The 20099-nt window shown below is 30.4% G+C and overlaps 1 protein-coding gene across 36 annotated transcripts in view; it reads left to right on the top strand.

The window, feature by feature from the left end:
* Positions 1-20099, top strand: part of lola (longitudinals lacking) — a 604955-nt gene that overhangs the window by 220773 nt on the left and 364083 nt on the right. Inside the window, exon 5 of one of the 36 annotated variants that reach the window (XM_072526367.1) lies at positions 16341-16561. The exons of 33 other annotated variants lie outside the window; for them this stretch is intronic. In XM_072526367.1, the coding sequence (XP_072382468.1) occupies positions 16341-16546 (206 nt within the window). In that variant the 3' untranslated portion in view covers positions 16547-16561. Of the gene's footprint in view, positions 1-3076; positions 3272-5095; positions 6714-16340; positions 16562-20099 lie in introns of those variants that run through there. 2 more of the 36 variants (XM_072526339.1, XM_072526376.1) reach the window with 2 other exon arrangements.

Raw genomic sequence — 20099 nt, 5'->3', positions numbered from 1 at the left:
TCCAATTTTTTTATCCCATCCGAATAGTACTTTTGCTCGAGCTCTTCAAAATAGGCAGAAGTTTCAGCGACGACTTCATCATTTGTTGCGAAACGGCGTCCTCCAAGCCATTGTTTTAGGTTTGGAAACAGGAAAAAATCGCTGGCGGCAAGATCTGGGGAATACGGTGAGTGTTCAACCAATTCATGGCCCAATTCGTGTAATTTTGCAATGGCGACGGCTGATCGGTGAGCCGGTGCATTGTCTTGGTGAAAGAGCACTTTTTTATTTTTTGTTTGTATGTTCCTTTTCCTTTTTCCAAGTAGTCGATGTGGATGATGCCTTTTGCATCCCAGAAAACAGTCGCCATCACTTTGCCGGCCGAATGTGCACTCTATTCTTCTTCGGCGGCCCTTCGCCGCGTTTGCGCCCCTGTTTCGACTGTTCTTTGGTTTCCGGTGTGTAATAATGCACACAAGTTTCATCAACGGTAATAAATCGGCGAAAAAAATCCTTTGGATCGCGCCGTATCATCGCCAAAAGCGTCTCCGAAGTGGTCACTCGTTTTTGCATTTGATCGATTGTTAGCAAACGCTTCATCCATCGCGCGGATAGCTTTTTCATGTCCAAATGATGGTGAATGATGTTGTGTACGCGTTCGTAGGAAATGTTTAGGACCTCTATTAACTCGCGGAGCTTAATTCGACGATCTGCCATAATCATGTCATGGACTTTGTTGATCATTTCCGGCGTGGTGACTTGATTTGGCCTCCCGGGACGCTCATCATCAAAAACACTCGTACGACCACGAACAAATTCAGCTTTCCAAAATTTTACTGTTGCTAACGAAGGTGCAACCTCATCATAAACTTCGTCTAGTTCGGCTTTAATTTGCACATTCGTTTTACCATTTTTGTGGAGGAACTTAATCACCGAACGATACTCGAATTTTTTCATTTCTCCGAAAACACAAAACCGAAACCAATTCGGTATCAAGTAGCGCCATCTACCAAAGGCTAGTTTACTATCAATCTATCCTCGTAGCTTAAGTAAATTAATTAAAATATTTTGAAATCTTGTAGTTTTCTGGATATGAGTAGGATCATTAAAATGTTTTATACAGTTTTACAGTTTTATGCATCTTAAAAAGCTTATACCTATGCTAGATTAGGTATCGTAGTTTGCTCAATCGTCTTCCGTCATACACAATACCTATACAACACACAAATGCTTATATCACCAAGTGTGCGGCCAAGTCTGTCAATTTTCAATTTTGTGAAATGTGAAACCTCATCAACTTTGGCGGTTATACACTCTTTTTAACAAAATTGTTAAATAATCTTTTTGAGAACGATTTCTGGAGTATAAGTCGAAATGTCAATTTTTTTAGTTAAAAATGTAATTATCGTTACAATTAATTGTGGGTTAATCCCATATAAGCAATAAATATGACTAATAAACACAATATTTAACTTGGTTACCCAAGTTTTAAATAAAGGTTTCTTGTTGGATGGATGTTAAGAGGATTATTTCCTTTCTTAAGAGTCTCTTCAATGAATCAAGGGTTGGAATTCTAAAATCAGTTAATAGATTGACTTCTATTATATTGAAATATGAGATATAATAGATTGAAAGTTTTGGACTTAAGACATTTTTAATAGAGGGTAGTTTCTTGTTATTGGTTTAGAAATATTATGCTTTTGAAAAATATATTATGCTTTTTGATACGGCAGCTTGAAATTGGTTTAGGTATATATGAAAAAAATCGTAATTATTTTTATTTAAATCAATATCCATATTTCGGTATGGAATGGTGTAATGTTACATTTTTAAAAATGAAAAAAAAAATATTTTTAATTTTTTACCAGGTGTAGGGCCTTAAGAGCAAAAGATAGGAGTTAACCACGGAGTACAGTCAAAATTTTATTTATACTTTTGATTTTGATTGTACTTTACCAACTTAAGAACAATATCGACAATACTCAAATTAACTGATGTGATTTTCTTTACCATTTTCATATAGTTCCTCAGATTACATATAAGTTTATAAAGTGTTTACAAGTGCTCCACAATTTTATTTGTTACAATTTTTTCTAATATATTTTTTATATTACAGCTTTGAGGTAGAGGTAGAAAAATTTAATAAACTATTTTAATAAATTCTTGTTTATTCCACCTTTACACGATATTCTTGTTTTGAGTTGACTAAATTGTTCAACAAGACTAAAAGTTTACGATAAAAAGAACAATTTGATAATAATTATTCCTTGTTATTATGTATTTTAATTTCTTTATTTTTCCGAAACAAATTTCTGTAATGTGCTTTATAAAGGGCCGCCACATGCATGCTCTGTCGTTTCTGTCTAAAAGTGTGTGCTCAGCTACACCATGACATATTTCGCCCTATGTTGGGGCTCATTAGGTAATGGTAGGTTGAAGTCAAACTCAGGGACACAAAGGCAGGCACCCAATCTTAACCAAATTTACATTAATACTTTTTGGGATTTTGAGAACGATTTCCGAAATGGAAATCGACACGTAAAATAAATTTATTTCAAAGTAAAATTGTGGCTTACTCTCAATAAAAGTAGTAAATTGTATTAAGATGCCACAAGAAGATAGCTTCAGAACAATACTTGTGGCCTAAGGCGTAGTAGATGGATGTTAGCTAGTTATCTTTAGCGTGGATAGAAATATCTCCTTTATAAGCCATCTCTGGCTTACTACAGGCTAGCTCATCCTACACAAAATAGCTGATACATGATGCGTTACTCTATAAAGGAGGTTTATTATTTACAGACCAAAGTCGATCAGCAACATCATACAAATCCTAGATTGAATTTAATATCTTAACATGTAAGTATTGACATATTCATAATATCCACTGCATTCAAGTTGGAATTTTGCTTGTGTATTGAATAAAGAATATATTAGTTCAAGAACCTACATTCAATAGAGATGTGGTATACATATTTACGATACGATATGTAACGTGATGCTTATTATATAACTTTCCATTGCTTTTCTAGTAATAACTCTATATATATATATATACCGCTTGATTTTATTTAATATACAACAGCTTGGCTTGTTTTAGATCCTAATAACGAGTGTTCAAAATGCGGTAAACGATACAAACACCGCTGCCATTTTTTGTGCCATATGAGAGAATGTGGGCAACCGCCAAAGCTTTCTTGCACCCTTTGTCCTTATAAATCACATAGAAGATCCAACCTTCGAAAGCATTTGCGTACCAAACATGTAAATCCGTTGTTTAATCAATAAATGTTGTTTATTAGTTTAATGTTGTTTAATTGATATTCTTCGTATTTTAATATGATTATTAATCAAATTAGAAACTTACATTATTGGAAAAGATGCTAGATAGGATCTACATCTAGAAGTCAGAAGAGGATAGGATCTTCATTTAGAAACTTTAATGGAGAATATGGTAATCTAAAAGTTTATTGAAGTTATACTTCTATACGCACGGTCGGCGTTGGAAATTTGCATGAGAGTGAATCTGTGAAACCATTACATATGTAAGATAATGAGTAAGAGAGAGACAGAAGATATATTTTCTCTCTCTTCCTCTCTCGAGAATAAAAATGTTCCTTTTGTATACCTATATATTTAATATTATATATATTATATATAATATTGTATATATATAATATTATATATAATATAATATGTATTAATATTATTATTTATGTGATATGTTTTGTATTATTTAAAATTAAACGTTTATAATTATTTTAGGCTTTTGTATTTCAAACTAATCACTGTTTTACCGAGAACTGTCAATTTTGAAATCCGTTAGTGTCATGTCTAATTGTCAAATCCTTTACGTGTTTGGTTCATACGCTGTTGGTTGTGAGTTCGAATCCCAATTATGAATTTGCTTTTTTATTTTTGAAATATTTAAAAACCTCACGTTAATCTTATTAAATATATGTAATATACGCAAAAACCAAATTTTAAAATAAAATGAAAATTTACAACATAATCCGAGTTGTTGGTTTTTTATTTTTATCTTCGTTTCGTAAAGTAAGTTATGTATATTGGCAGTTTTAAATACTTATGAATATTACATTTTAATTTATATTGTATTATTATATTGAATTATGTTGCAGTGTATTTATTGTATAATAATTTTTATATTAATAACAAAATAAACAATGAATTTTACTGCAGAGTATGTTTAATTTTTTTGCATTCAACTCCTTTTATACACATATAAAAATAAAAATATATATTTTCAATAAAATATTGATACAATCCTTCATTTACTATACTCCTATTATAGGTTAAATGTTTATATACAGCAAACGATGCACCATATACCTATATAACTAATTCTTTTTCTCTTTCTGCTCTCTCTTACCTATAGCATTACATATGTAATGATTGTGCAGATTGACTCCTATATAAATTTTTAACGGCGAACGCGTGTATAGAAGTATAACTTCTACCGGCAGTCCCACTGGACTGCCACACCCGTTTTTTTTACTTAATTACATTCTATATTATTTATCAATATTTATACTAATATCCGTCAGTTTCAGGTTCAGGTTTATTTTACTGGTAATAAAGGACTTTTTATACGTGTATTTAAAAAATTGATTCGCATCTATGGGAAACCATCTAGAATGGTTAAAAAAAATGGTAAAAACAGCATATCTTACCTAATGAATCAGGCTGTTATCTACTTTAGAATTAAAACGTAATATTTTTGTAGCTATATTTGTACTCGTAGATATTTTGCTAGTTTCGAAGAATAATTTTTTAAAACTATTTTTAACAAGGTATTTGTCTCTTATTACTTGAGATATCTGGACAGTAATTATTTATGTAAAGATAAATACGTGTATATACGATTATCTTAAATTTTTGTACACATCTTTCTTACCGTTATAACATATTTTTTGATTGTGTTTGTACCTTATTTAGATTGGCCGAATTGATATGTTGTTGTGTTTATTTTGTTTTAGTTTGGTTTTAGGGGACATCATATTAGAAAAAAATATGGAGTAGCGTAGTTCAGAATTTACCGGTATCAGTAGTGTAATCCTTAGTTTTTAAAAATGGAAATAATCGTAGAATTTTGCATCAGTTTCAGATTTGTTTGCGAATCGAGAATCTGAGAAGGAGAATAAGGCAAAGAAGATAAAAAAGAAGAAAAAGATGACAACTGATGAGAATTCTGCAGATATACCGTCACTAACCGAACTTTTTATGTGTACGAAATGTACAAAATCCTATAGATTGCGCCATTCGTTGACTCGCCATATTAAGTTCGAATGCGGTAAAGAGCCTATGCACGCATGTTCACTGTGTCCCAAAAAATTTAAACATAAGTACGACTTGAACGTCCATCTTCGAGGTAAACATTTCAAAACCCCGAAAAAAGACGAAAATTTCAAAACACCGGAGGAAAATTTAAATATTCCTGTGAGTGCAAATGAAATGCTGCAAGAGATTCAAAATGTTGCAGTCAATCTTAGTAAGACTGCCAATTTGGACAGGATTTAATATTGATCTACTTAGGCTCGGAAGTTTCTTCTGGTTTTTTAAACCGGATATGCCAACAATTCAATAGCTCTTTTAGTGTATTGGCGTTTATATAAAAACTTTAAACGGTTGGAATGATGTACAATGACATTGACTAGTCATTATAAATTAACCTTACTTGCTGATTAAGTGCTTTTAAATGTTGTTTGCAACTTTTAATTATACTTCTGTTATATACTCTTTATATGGGTGTTTTAAGGGTATTTTTAACACTGAACTGATTGTTTTTTTTTAATTTATATTTATTGCTACTTTGTTTGTTTATTTCTATGGTTCTACTATTACGATGACTTATTATATGTCAGTTTGCAGATTTGGACCAAAGTTTGAAATTATGTTAAAGATACTAGGATAAAAACTATTACCGTATTTATTTTAGTTTCTTTTGTTCAAACTTAGTTGTGGAAAAATTAATTTCATATATTAACCCCTCGACTCATGAACATTTGTTCATCTTGGAACTCAATTCGAGTATTAAGAACATCCGAACCTCGTGCAGCGACACTGAGCCGTGTAATGTGTATCGCGTGTAGGACGCCACAGTCCAAAGTGGTTAATATCCTTTCGATACCAGTGGCGTACCTAGAATTTTCCTGTGGGGATTTTTGGTTGGGCACCGAAATTTTTTTATCCTACCTCCATTTTGAGTCCTTAAAAAAATTTGTGAGTAACAGTGTCGGAATAGTGCCCTGGGGGGGGCTGAAACCCCCAAAACCCCCCTGGGTGCGTTACTGTTCGATACGTTTATTCGCTGTTTTACCACTTTTGTCGTATTGTCACACGGGCTTGAGATGCTTTTTTTATGTCATTTAAGAGGTTAAAAATATATTATAAAACATAAGATAAGCAACCAATATTGGTTTACCAATATATTTTTTTGACTGAAAGCTCCGTTTAATACACAAGCATAGCGCAGCAAACGTTACGATACCTTATGAACCGTTTGTTTTGTTCTAGTATTATGTTACCATTTAGCCAAGTTGTAATAATACGGTTAGGTTAGTGTCTACATCTTTTATATTAAAAGGTTTTAGAGAATAAGTCTATGTATTCTTTTTTTTTTAATTGCTTCTTATTTATACGCATTAGGATTAGTTTTTTAATGTATGTCTTTCTTACACATGTTGCATTTTACTTAAACATGATATTTATTTTCGTAATTTGTTGTTTTATTTTTTAACTCAGCAGTTTAATAAACGGCCTGTAATAAACCGCGCTTTTCATTGGATTTATGTCGTTTTTGAGAACCCTGCATCTTTTTTTTATATGTTCTTATCATCAATGCGAAAAGAATTATATCGTAAACGAAAGAAATATTTATTGCATATCGAAAGTATATACAAGTGACAAGTATTCTATTATCATGAACTTCTCATCTTTTCTTTTTTTTATTGATTCATCCAAATAGTTGTTAACTTTTATAGTGTCAGTACCGTTTTTCTTCAAACATTTTGCTTCCTTAGCGGATGGTGGAACTATAAAAATGTTAACGAACCGATATTTTTTTATATTATAGTTAGATGTGTAGATGTAACTAATATATGCAAAGAGTGGATTAATCCTTTGTTCGTCCAAATTATTAAAAATATTAAATAATAAAGTAATTATACACAGAAGCAATAAGTTCTATCCACTGTCATATACAAGACAAAAAAATGTCACTGTTTATTTCAACGACTACTTTCAGATTTAAACATAGAAATAATGAAAAACTAAATTCAGGAGCACATTTTATGATAATTTGTGTTTCATGCCCAAAATTATACATATGTCAGACATCGAGTAGTTTTGAAAACGTATAACGGAGCACACACTTAGGCTATGTCAGTTTTAGAAATTAAACGCCTTAAAATATTATTAATTGATTCTGCATAAACAAATATATGCAGGGAGATCACCTTTACGGTATCTAACGGGAAGTAGCTAGGTAAAAAGTAATTAAAATCATATTTTATATATGTATTCAGATGATTAATGCACTAAAAGAGTTAGTTTAAAATCATTATTCTTCCGAAGAAGCGAAACATGCTATGAGGAAGTTCACTATGTTCTGTGGAAATTAAGATTTAAAAAATAGAATTCTAATATTTATGCTTTACACCACAGTATGTAATATTCTTTCACTATTTTGGCCAATTTGATATTAAAAACCATTGAAGTAAGAAGAAATGTCAATCAAATTACCCATGGTGTTTTTGCATCTGTCTAATATTAATCACAGTTTATATTTTAGGTCCAATATTCGTTTGTGAGCAGTGTTATAAAATTTATAGAACACAAAATTCTTTATCGTTACATTTATCAAGAGACTGCATATAAATAAACTTCTGAACCAAATTATCGCACCACTAGGTTTTAAGGATTATATTTATAAGGTTTAAAACGGATGAAAGATAAATTTATTTATTATGAAAAACAAGAATTTCAATAACTGAAGGACTTTACGCAAAATAATAAAATCAAAAAGTATGAGTTGATTGTATCTAAAAAACTTTTACATCGAAGTGAAAACGTCTGTTGCACTTGGTATATATTTAATTAAAAAATTAAATCAAAAATCCAAATGGATTACAATAGTTGATATTTTGTTCGGAATGAAAGATTTCTGACTTGGTCCATTTTCAGTGAACTTCGAAATACTTGCGCTGATAACCGCAATACCAAGCAGTAGTGGGTCGGTTTAAATTGAAAACTACATACTTAAACGACATAGGGTCGCTGAAAATAGATTTAACTATCCGGGAACGGTATTACCGTACTCGAAATAGCACTCACATCAGTCTTGGTTGCGATAGCCAGCCGATTGACCTTAGACCACGGAAATACAATTCTTTTTATTATTATTTCCGGCATCTATTCTGGAATTCCGGCATCAATTATTTTATTATTTCCGGCATCTCAGGTTAGTTGGCTGGCTATCGCAGACCGTAGACTGATGTGACTGCTATTTTTGAGTCGGGAAATCCCTTTCACGGATAGTTATAACTATTTTCATCGACAATATGTCGTTTAATTTAATACTCTTAAGTATGTAGGTTTTAATCTAATCCGACCCACTGCTTGGTGTTGCGGTTACTAGTACAAGTATTTCGAAGTTCACAAAGGATGGACCGATAAGTCTGATTTGTTCGTTCTGAACAAAAAATCAAACTATTGTAATTTATTTGGGTTTTTGATTAAATTTTTTAATTAAATATGTACCAATTAAGTATAATAGAAGTTTTCACTTCGATGTAAAAGTTTTTTAACTACTATGGTATACAGCCAACCCAGGAAACTATCCTATTTTAAGCTTAATTGTATCTAGTTGTGCTTATCGTCAATCTAAACAACTTCTATAAGTCTCTACAACTTTATAATATGTTATATAATGCCGTTATTTTTTTTATTTATCATTTATCAGCAATATAAGCAGTGTTGCGAAAATTTTGTTTAGGAGTGTGTCAAGAAAATATGTGTATTAAATGAAAAGGTATATTATATGCTTCTATGCTCTTATAAATATTTAAAACGTCAATCTATGAATATTTAAAACGTTAGTGTAATTTTTGTTTCTGGAACAACTTTCTTCGTTTAATCGTTACCAAATTACCATCTATAAACATGAGCACGTGTTGATATTCGCCGTGTAATTCGTCAAGAGGCTATTAAATATAATTTATTACCTTAAGCCAGACATATTCTCATGTTACAGATCCAAACTTGCCAGCATTTTAAATTCAAATTTTATCATGTTGATTTTTAAGTCAATATATTGTGTTTTATTTATGTTATAGTTATTGTTAAGTTATTTACTGGTTGTGTTATTTTTTAGAGTTTAGTTTAATTGTGATATAATGATTAAATTTCAAGAAATTCTTACACTAACAGTTTCAAAAGTAAATATTTTTAAAAATCATATGATACACATCAGTACGACCTTGTTTGGCTTTCACGTGCTTCTATTGACAATTGGTAATTTGTAAAATGAATACATTATGTCATGTGCGTTATGTAATAGCCAACGCGTCCGTAAATGTGTTGCGTTTCGATCTATAGTGTACTGATTTTATTATCTTTTATGTACAGTCTTTATTTTATTATTACAGTCTTGTAACACTTACTACTGACTTTATATATAATATACATTTATTTATGCCTTAATACATATACGAAGAAGTATTTCAGACTTAATACGAATTTATCTAAACTTAACTCAGACTAACTCTACGATTTTAATTGTTCCCTACATAGTGTACGCCTAGGCTTCTAGTCCCTTCTCGATAAAATATTTATTAAAGAACTCATAACGTCACCGATATTAAGTTGAAATCTCGTCTACAACCGAATTCTCTAGGGGGTCATTGAACGATATTTGGGTGGTTTTACGTAAAGGCTATAACGTCTTTGTTCGTTTTTTGACGATACCTTCAGTTCTAATCACTGTAGAAGCTCATTCTTTTTTTCAATTTATAGTATATTTTATTGTCTACATCATGGTATATTTTACACAATTTTTGGCGGGAAATTTAATTTTTTTAATGTTTTGAAGTTTTTAAAATTCGACCGTTTAAAATTGGTCTAGCCAGTTAAGATAGTAAAATTCATTCCGCAGTATTCTAAAAATAAAAATACCATGTTGTTCTACATAAAAAAATATCTAAAAAATTTTTAGACCCATAGACTCAAATAAAACTTAAAAAAAATTAAATGTTTTTTCGGTTTTTGACGATATCTTAGGTTATAATCATCGTAGAAACTTATTGTTGTTTTTAATGTGTAGTTACTTTTGTTGTCTGCACGATGGTACTTTTTACAAAATTTGTGAACGCTTTTGAAATTTTTAAAATTTGTTTAACGCCACTCCAAATATATATATATATATATATATATATATATATATATATATATATTGTTATGATGTGTTTTTTGTTTAAATGATGAGCAATGAGTAATTTTAATAATATATAGGGTTTTTATCGCGGTTCTCAAAGAATTAGCTTGTAAGTACTTTTTTAAATTATCTTTATTATAACTATTATGAAACACACATATATATCTAACCTAGTCAATGTAAATTTAAAATAAACTATCTTTAAACTGATATTCTTATAAAACTAATTAAATTCTATAGACAATCTAAAATTTAAACAAACTATCTTCAAAATTGAAATTGTTATGACACTAACTAAATTATATTAACAAAATTTTGTACCTTTCTTTCACTGAATGCCTAAATGAACTGTTTTCCACTAAGTATATAGATTCTAATCACCACTGAATGTCTTCGTACTTCAGTTATCCTTGTTTTTTTTTGAAATTACTTTTTCCAATTATCAGCTTCTACCAATTTAAGATATAGTTTTCTTCACCAGCATTTATACACCACCAACCAAACCAGCAAACAGCATTTATATTTATTCTTCTTTTCAATATACCTATATCCAATTATTATAAGTTGATTTATACTAATCTCCAACCACAATATAATTTAATTTCTTCCAATATACTTTTATAATCTTCAATAATTATTTGTGTATAATTATAAATGTGCATTAATTATATGCATAATTTTTAATCTTCATTTAACTCACTATATTAAACAATTTGACTATTTGTACCTGATTCTCTGACTCCAAATAATCTTTCATATTTCTTACTAAACTTTTCTGACTGACTTCTTGAAAATTCTGAACAATTTACTTCAACTAAATGTGTCTAATAACTTTCATAATAAACTGGCCTGACTTCTGACTAAAAACTTCCAAAAACTGCTTGACTTCAGACTAAAAACTTAAAAAAACTGCCATCTTGAATCCAAATCACGGGTATTTATATGTTTTTGGATTTCTAGAACCATCTGGTAAGAGATCATGTTCCAATTTGTTCTATTATATACATGTCTGAATTTTCTGGAACAAACCATCTCGCAAACATGGCCATCTCCGGAGATCCAGAGAATTCCATTCTTTTCTATTAATAATTTTGTTGACATTTAGGCTTTTCAGATCAGAATAAACATTTAAATCATCAAATATATATAAATTAAACACCTCAAACCAACATTATTATTATAACCCCACTTATATTCGTATTATGATTAATTTCTATCTGTCAATCCACTGTATAGTTGGTTGCCTAAGCACATGGCTCACTTAAATCTATTTACAACATTAAAATTACTAAAATACAACTTTTTACAATTATTATATGCTAATTTATTAAAAATGCCCTCACATAAATATATTTTTATTAAATTCTCTAGTATATAACTTATTTAAAATAATCAAATACTTTTTTATATCTAATATTATGTAGTATATAACTTATAAATTATTTTCTATAAACCCTAATCGTATCAATATATATATATATATATATATATATATATATATATATATATATATATATTAATAAATTTTAAAATTTTTTTGGCCCAGTACTGTTTGATGTGGAACAACATAGTATTTTTATTTTTGGAATATGGCGGGGAAAATTTTACTATCTTAAGCGACTAGACCGAAAATGATTTTTCGTTTTTTTTTTACCATTATGTCCCACCTATAAAAATTAAAAAAAAAATCATGGAAAAAAATTGACACTCAACAAATAATATATTTTTTGTTGGAGTGGCGTTCCAGGCCGTTTTTCTTTAAACACACTTTAAAAATTTCAAAAGTGTTCAAAAATTTAAATTTCACGCCAATCGTTTTGTAAAAAGTACCATCATATAGACAATAAAATACCCTACAAATTTAAAAAAATGATAAGTTTCTACGATGATTATAACAGAAGATATCGTCAAAAAACGAAAAAACCCGTTTTCATTTTTTTAAAGATATGTTTCGTACGCCTATTTTAAAAATTGTTAGGTATATTTTGATACATGGTACAGGTTCTATAGGTAGTACAACATGGTATTTTGGAATATTGCGGGTGAATTTAACTATCTTCCAAATTATGGTGATAATTTGACATATATATATATATATATATATATATATATATATATATATATATATATATGTATATATATATATATATATGTATATATATATATATATATATATATATATATATATATATATATATATATTGCAGTGGCGTTCGAGACAGTTTTTTTTGTAAAAATTTGAATTTCCCTTCAAAAGTGGGGTCTAAATTTTTTTTTTGGTCAAATACTTTTTGATATAGAACAACATGAAATTTTTATTTTTGGAATATCGCTGGGGGCATTTTTTACTATCTTAATCGGTTAGACCCTTTAATTGCAGGTCTATGTTGATCACACTATAAGCGATATATCTTGAAATTAAATTTTAAAGAATGCTTTGTCTTGAAATTTTGAACTAAGAAAACTAGAATTATAACAAAAAAAAATAGAAATATAGTTTTTGTATTAAAATTATTTTAAATATTTTGACGCATCCATTTTTTTTATTTTAACATGACAGTTATTATTATAATTGCATATTGGCCTTATCATGTTTTGAATTTAATATCATAGTTGGTAAAGTCCCAGCTTAAGCAAACTTTTTGTTTTTTCTTGTTAAAAAATATATGCTTTCATGAAAAATTAACACAATTATGCTTTATTGTGTAATGACTCTTATGCATTAAGTATTAATTTACATCATTATTAAATTTAAATGTATCTGCAGCTTTGAAATAAAATTCGTTAATTAATAGAATCGACCGATGTATTAGTTGTATGGTGTGATATATCTCGCGATCACATCCATTGATTCTTAATGGAAGATGTTAAAACTACTTAAAACGCGAGAAAACCATATATATATATATATATATATATATATATATATATATATATATATATATATATATTTAATTCCACTTGCTTCTCTTTCAATAACAAATATTATAAACAAACCTTTGGCACTCCTATGGGACCCAGTATCTCTCCAATTCTAGCTACATATGTAATGGATGATCTGTTGGATATTATTCTTCAGGTTGTTCCTTTCAATGTTCCTTTTATTAAAAAGTATGTGGATGACATTATTATGTCGTGCCCACAAGGTTTAGAATTTGAGCTCTTAGACATTTTCAATAGCTACGACTCCCACATTCAATTTACTCTTGAAAAAGAGGATCAAAACCAATCTGTTCCTTTTCTCGACACAATGTTTATTAGAGAACTGGATAACATCATTACAATTGATTGGTATAGAAAAAAGTGTAACTCTGGAAGATATCTCAACTACCACTCTTACCACAAGTCAAGCATGAAAATTAATCTAGTCAAACAAATGACCACACGAGTTTGTAAACTAGCTGACCCTGTTTTTAGAAAAAAGAATCTCAACATCCTTTTACAGTTGTTCCTAGATAATTCTTACCCCGAATCCTTACTCAGGAAAATCATCTTTAACACATCCTCTGTCATACTCAACACACAAGTAAACCCTCCCCAAAATACAGGTGCTATGAAAGTTTGCTCTGATTCCCACTCACTGACTAACAATATTCCTAATATATCTTTTGTATCACTTCCATTTATTAAGGACGTCTCTCCCAAATTGACCAGAATTTTTGCTCAATACCTACCAAATGTAAAAATTGCTTATAAAAGCACTCTAGTTGTGGGATCTTTGTACAAGTCATTGAAAGATAAAGTACCAAACTTAGATAAAAGTGATGTTGTCTACAAACTTAATTGTTTGGGCTGTGAAGGTTCTTATATAGGTCACACCTCCCAAAAAGTTTCTAGCCGCTTGACTCTTCACAAGAGTGACATTAGGTTACACCCTGATAGATGTTCTCTAGCCACACATGCTAACACAACAGGGCACTCTTTCGATTTTCCAAATGTAAAAATCCTATCCACGGAGAGCAATTATTTAAAAAGATTGTTTCTCGAGATGGCTTTCATTTTTCAAGAAAAAGAAACTATTAACAAAAAGACAGATACCAATAATTTAAGAAACCTATATTCATTATTGTTAACTTTGGATAAACACGAATCTACTAATACAGACAATTCATCATCAACAATATAAGTTTCATTATACAGTAGACTCCCTCTATAACGAGAACTGAAATGGCAGACTAATTACCTCGTTATAAGCGGATCTCGTTATATCCAACAACAATAATACTGTGCATACATATGAATATGTAGTTTTCTAAAACATTAACTTTCTATAGTGAAGCCATTCGGAGCAATATAAGATGCTAATAAATATTGTTTGAATGGCGTTTTTAAAACAAAGTTGTTTACTTTTATTGTCAATGAAATGCATTAAAACAAAAAAGAGTTGTTTACTTTTACTGTCAATGATATATGTTAAAACAAAAAATCTGTATTCTGTAAATATGTATAAAGCGTATAAAGTTATTTTGTCATTTTTGACTGCTTTAAATTGTCCAGTATTCTATCTATCATATTTTCTAAGGATGTGAAACAGTTTTATGCTTCTTCATTTGCGTTTTGTCCTTGGATAAAGTTTCTGACAACCTTTAAAACACGTGTGAATGGTCAACCCAATACAATGACACTTGTGAATCATAAATTTTACATTTCCGACTAAGAATCATAAATTGGAAGAAGTTTATTGCGGGCGGCCCGCAGTTAAAAAGGGTATTTATTTATAGCTACGACCGGGCCAAAACGTAAAAAACACGTTTTTCAATCTTATTTTTTCTCGTTATAAGCAAATTTACCTCGCTATAAAGGGTTATAGTTCAATAGAAATTTCACGGGACATCTAATGTACCTCGTTATAAGCGAAACCTCGTAATAACCGTGTTCGTTATAAAGGGACTATACTGTATATGAGATATACAGAACCTCTTCTAATTCTTCTAATATAAGTCTTTTTACCTTTTCTGTTTCAAAAAGTTCAGCGTCTATCAGGTATACTATTAACTTTACATTGTTATCATTAAGATCTAACGTTCTATCGTTTTAAGTTGGCAGTAACGAATTCACAACCAATTCTTTTGTTTCTGATAAGAATGTTTTATTATTATAACCTAAATTTTATATTATGACATGTTCTGTAATTATTTTAACATAATTTTATTTGAGTGTTCTTGTATATGTGTTTTAAAGTGTTTTAAATATGTATTTGTTAAAGAACGTTTTTTTAAAAACAATTTTGGATAGTTTTCGCCATCATTTGTAGGGGTCAAATGAGTTGCTCATTTCATTTAATAAACATCACGACAACTAACCTCAATTAGTGTAAGATGCAAAATAATTCTTTTCTGTATTTTGTACTAATTTTGTTTATTGTAGCACCCTGATGATGCAAATAAAGATTTGCGAAAGCTTGGTTAACTAAAAAGAGTACTTCTTTGTCCTATCTTCCGCTGCACACCCAAATATTTGAGTTTTGTATTCTATTTGATCAGCGTTGATGACAAGCGTTTATCGCTTTTTCAGTATATATATATATATATATATATATATATATATATATATATATATATACACTTCCACACTCAGGATTAACATAGTTTGGAACTATCTAGTATAGTTCTTAACTTCTTCTGCTATCTGGTCACTGTTATTGATGCATTATTTATTCCCCTCCGTATTATTTTTTAATTGGTGTATGATGATTTTATTATTGGTCACTGCTAACGCCTTATGTTTTCTTTTAAATAAATTATATACGATTGCAAATACTTGTGCAACATGCGATTTTATTTATGGTAAATGTTAGACTTTTCGCTGCTAATAAATGGTGAAACATATTTTTGTTTATATCGGACTCATATACAAGTATGTATATTCATTTTTTATTTGCTAGCTTTTAATGTACTAAGTATTTCAATTTTAGATAAAGAATATGTATGCACAAGCTGTTATAAGTCTTACAAATACAGAAGAAACCTACTTCATCACACAAATTACGAATGTGGTAAAATAAAGAGATTGGGTTGTCCATTTTGCAGTTATAGATCTCATAGAACGTATAATATCAAGATACATGTAAAACGTGTTCATAGTGAAGAAATTTCGGAAACTCAACAAATACCGCCTTAAAATTTTTAATTATTATAAGTTTAGAGATGAAGATTTCATCATCTACACCTAGTTATTTTGTAAACGATTTCCAGGGTGGAAGTCGAAACGCCAATAAATGATTTCCAAACTTACCATAGTACTTAATTCTCGGTAGACAGGATGTTTTAAAAAGGTATGTCATAAATTAAATCATGCATTCCGTGGACAAAAATAAATTGATTGAATCCAACTTACCTTAGTACAAAAGTGTACACAAAAAAAGTTACAGCCCTTCGAAGTTACACAATAGAAATTGTTTTTTTGCATTATCTCCTCAACTACTTGATATTTTGTAATAAAAATGGACACGTTACTTTCTTGTTCTGAAGGCATTTTTCGTACAAAAGAAACAATACAATCTAAGCGCACAGAAAAATTTTAGGGGGGTGTGCAGCCCTAAACCCCCCCAAACTTTTGAGTACGTTCAAATCAATGAATTTTGTGGCATCATTAGTTTAACACATTATTTTTAAAACTTTTTTGCCTCATCACTTTTTCGAAAAACTAGTTTTTTCCTAGTTGGCCATAAAATTACAATTAGTTTCTACGGATACAATAATTACAAACAGTTCAATCAATAATAGTCAATATTTTAAAGCATCATTTATCATTTATTTATCATTTATTGTGTAAAAAAGATTGATATTAAAAATTTTGATATTAAAATTGTCTACGCATTTCAGGAAATGGCAGATATGCATTTAACTATGGGTGAATTGGATCAGATTAAATTATGATTTCAATAAACTATCGGGAATATCGTAGGTGAATGTCAAGGAAACAGTGCAGCAGCCGCAAGGCGTTATGCAGTAAAATACCCCAATCCAAATACACCCGATAGACGATTATTTCTGACCATTGATCGTCGTTTACGGGAAACGGGTACATTCCAACATCATAACGAGCACATTTGGGCCGAAGAAAACACTCACGCCAAAAAAATGACTTATCACCAAAATGATGATAATTATTTGCAGTTCTTGGCAAACGATTTACAAGAGTATTTGGAAGAAGTGAATATTGCAATAAGGCAAAATATGGGGTTTCTTCGAGATGGCGCTCCACCGCATTACAGTAATGAAGTCCGGGAATACCTTTGCAGGCAGTATCTTGGTCGGTGGATTGGAAGGGGTCGTGACGCACCTTTTTCTTGGCCACCCAGAAGTCCAGGTCTTAACCCCATGGACTTTTGCTTTTGGGGGTTTATGAAAGAGAAAGTGTATTCGGTAACAATAGAGGACGAACAACAATTGAGGGTTAGAATAATTGAAGCTGCAAATCAATTTCGTCAGAAACATATGATTTTTCAGCGCATTCAGTTTTCCTTATTAAAACAACACCGAATGTGTATTGAAGAAAATGGGGGTCATTTTGAACATTTATTATAATATCATATTTATAGAGGTTATAGACATTTTTTGTACTTGTTAATTCATTTAAGTCATTTATTTAGTTGCACGTAATTTTTTAAAGGCTAGTGAAAAGGGCCGTAACTCAATAAAAACTGTTTTTGGATAAAGGTAAAAAAGTTTTAAAAAATAATGTGTTAAACTAATGATGCCACAAAATTCATCTGATTTGAACGTACTCAAAAGTTTGGGGCGATTTAGGGCAGCACACCTCCCTTCAAATTTTTCTGTGCGCTTAGATTTTGTTGTTTCTTTTGTATGAAAACTGCTTTTAGAATAAAAAAGTAACGTGTCCATTTTTATAACAAAATGTCAATTAGTAGGAGAAAATGTAAAAAAACAATTTTTATTTTGTAACTTCAAAGGGCTGAACTTCAAGAACTTTTTTGTGTACACATTTGTACTAAGGTAAGTTGGATTCAATCAATTTATTTTTGTCCCCGGAATGCGTGATTTAATTTATGACAAACCTTTTTGAAACACCCTGTATATTAATTACAAAAGTAAAATTCCACAAGATACCTAATAGTTTCAAAATTATATTAATGACATTATCAGTTGCCTCGTCCAGTGGTCCTCGTCCGCTTCCCCTCTAATTTCGCGCCAACGGTTGTAGACACGTGTTCACACATCGCTCCAGTCGTAGCGTATATTTTGCAAAAGTAACACGATACTGATAATACAACAAACGACCGACTCACCAAGTAGGAACTGGCGTGCCAGTGAGACTGGCGTCGCGTCGGCTACTGGATACGTGTAAACGTGCCTGTCCAGCGCTGTCATAGATAAGCACTGATATGCCAATGAGACCGGTGCCAGTTTTTGGATATGGGGAAACCTGGCTTTATGTTTATGATGTTTCCGAGAAGTGATCATAAAAACTGGCGGGTCACCAGTAGGAATTAGCTGTATACTCGTGGCTCCGAAACCTTCGTCAATGGACTGGCCTATCAGCAAATTAATTGTTACACACGCACAATTGTTACGCACAAGTTATAGGCTATTGATTATGCACAAAAAAGAAGGATAAAAGGAACTACGACGTTAGAGGGGTTTTATTGTTTCATATGGTCACTGGACTTCCTAATATAAAAAACCGCGGAGTGCTACCATTTAAAGGGGTGCGTTTTTAGAAAGGGGCGAACAAGTACATTTGGGTGAATTATGAGCACTTTTCGTACAATTACAGAAAAGTTGTTCAAAATTAAATTTTTTATCGAAATGTCATCTTTTAAAGTCAAAAATATTTTTTTTTGCAAATTATATTCAAAAACGAAGTAAAAAAAACATAACACGCGATTTTTCTCTTTTGCTCCATAATTTGTGATTTGCGACACGTAATTTTGTCTACGGGGGTATAGTTGTAGGCATTGCTTCACCGAAAAAAAAAACTTACTTCCTTCCTTCCAAAATGTCGTTTGATGAAAGTCTTTAGGATTCACAGTGTCCGAGATACGATTTTTCAAAGTTCTCCACTTACACCATTTTTGGGCTATTTTGTTTATTTTTTCGCAAATTTTGTCCTATAACTTTTTTATACGCAATTTGAGGTATATATAGTGCATTTAATGGAAAGAAACATCAATTACCTTTAAAATGGTCTGTAGTAAGATGTTCTAGGGCTAGTTTTAAGCAAGATACGTTTCTTCAAAGTTTTCTACTTTATCAAGGTTTGATTTTACGGCTATTTTTTAAAACTCTCTTCGCGTTTTTCTTATACATATATTAAAAAAATATATCCGTAAAAGTAAGTGCAAATCGTTGCCAGCATCACACTTTGATGAATCACATATCTTGGTTACCGTTAATTTTAAAATAGACTATTTTAAGTTATAGAAAATAGGCTTTCTTTTTTATTTGGTAATGCATATACCTAAGTGTACAAGAAAAAAATTATGAGAAATTTAAAAAATAGCCTTAAAAGCAAAAAATCCTTAAAAGTGGAAAACGTTGAAGAACTGTATATTGTTTGAAATTAGTCGTAGAACCTTCTACAAGATACCATTTTAAAGGTAATTGATTTTTCTTTCTATCCAATGTACCATTATATACTAGTAAATTGTATCTCATATACCGTGAATCCTAAGTCTCATACCAAACGTCATCGATAGAAGTTTTTTTTT

Source organism: Diabrotica undecimpunctata, chromosome 3 (genome assembly GCF_040954645.1).
Source record: "Diabrotica undecimpunctata isolate CICGRU chromosome 3, icDiaUnde3, whole genome shotgun sequence".
Classification (NCBI taxonomy): domain Eukaryota; kingdom Metazoa; phylum Arthropoda; class Insecta; order Coleoptera; family Chrysomelidae; genus Diabrotica; species Diabrotica undecimpunctata.
The sequence above is the reverse complement of the archived record's forward strand: the minus strand, read 5'-3'. Positions and strand labels throughout refer to the sequence as shown.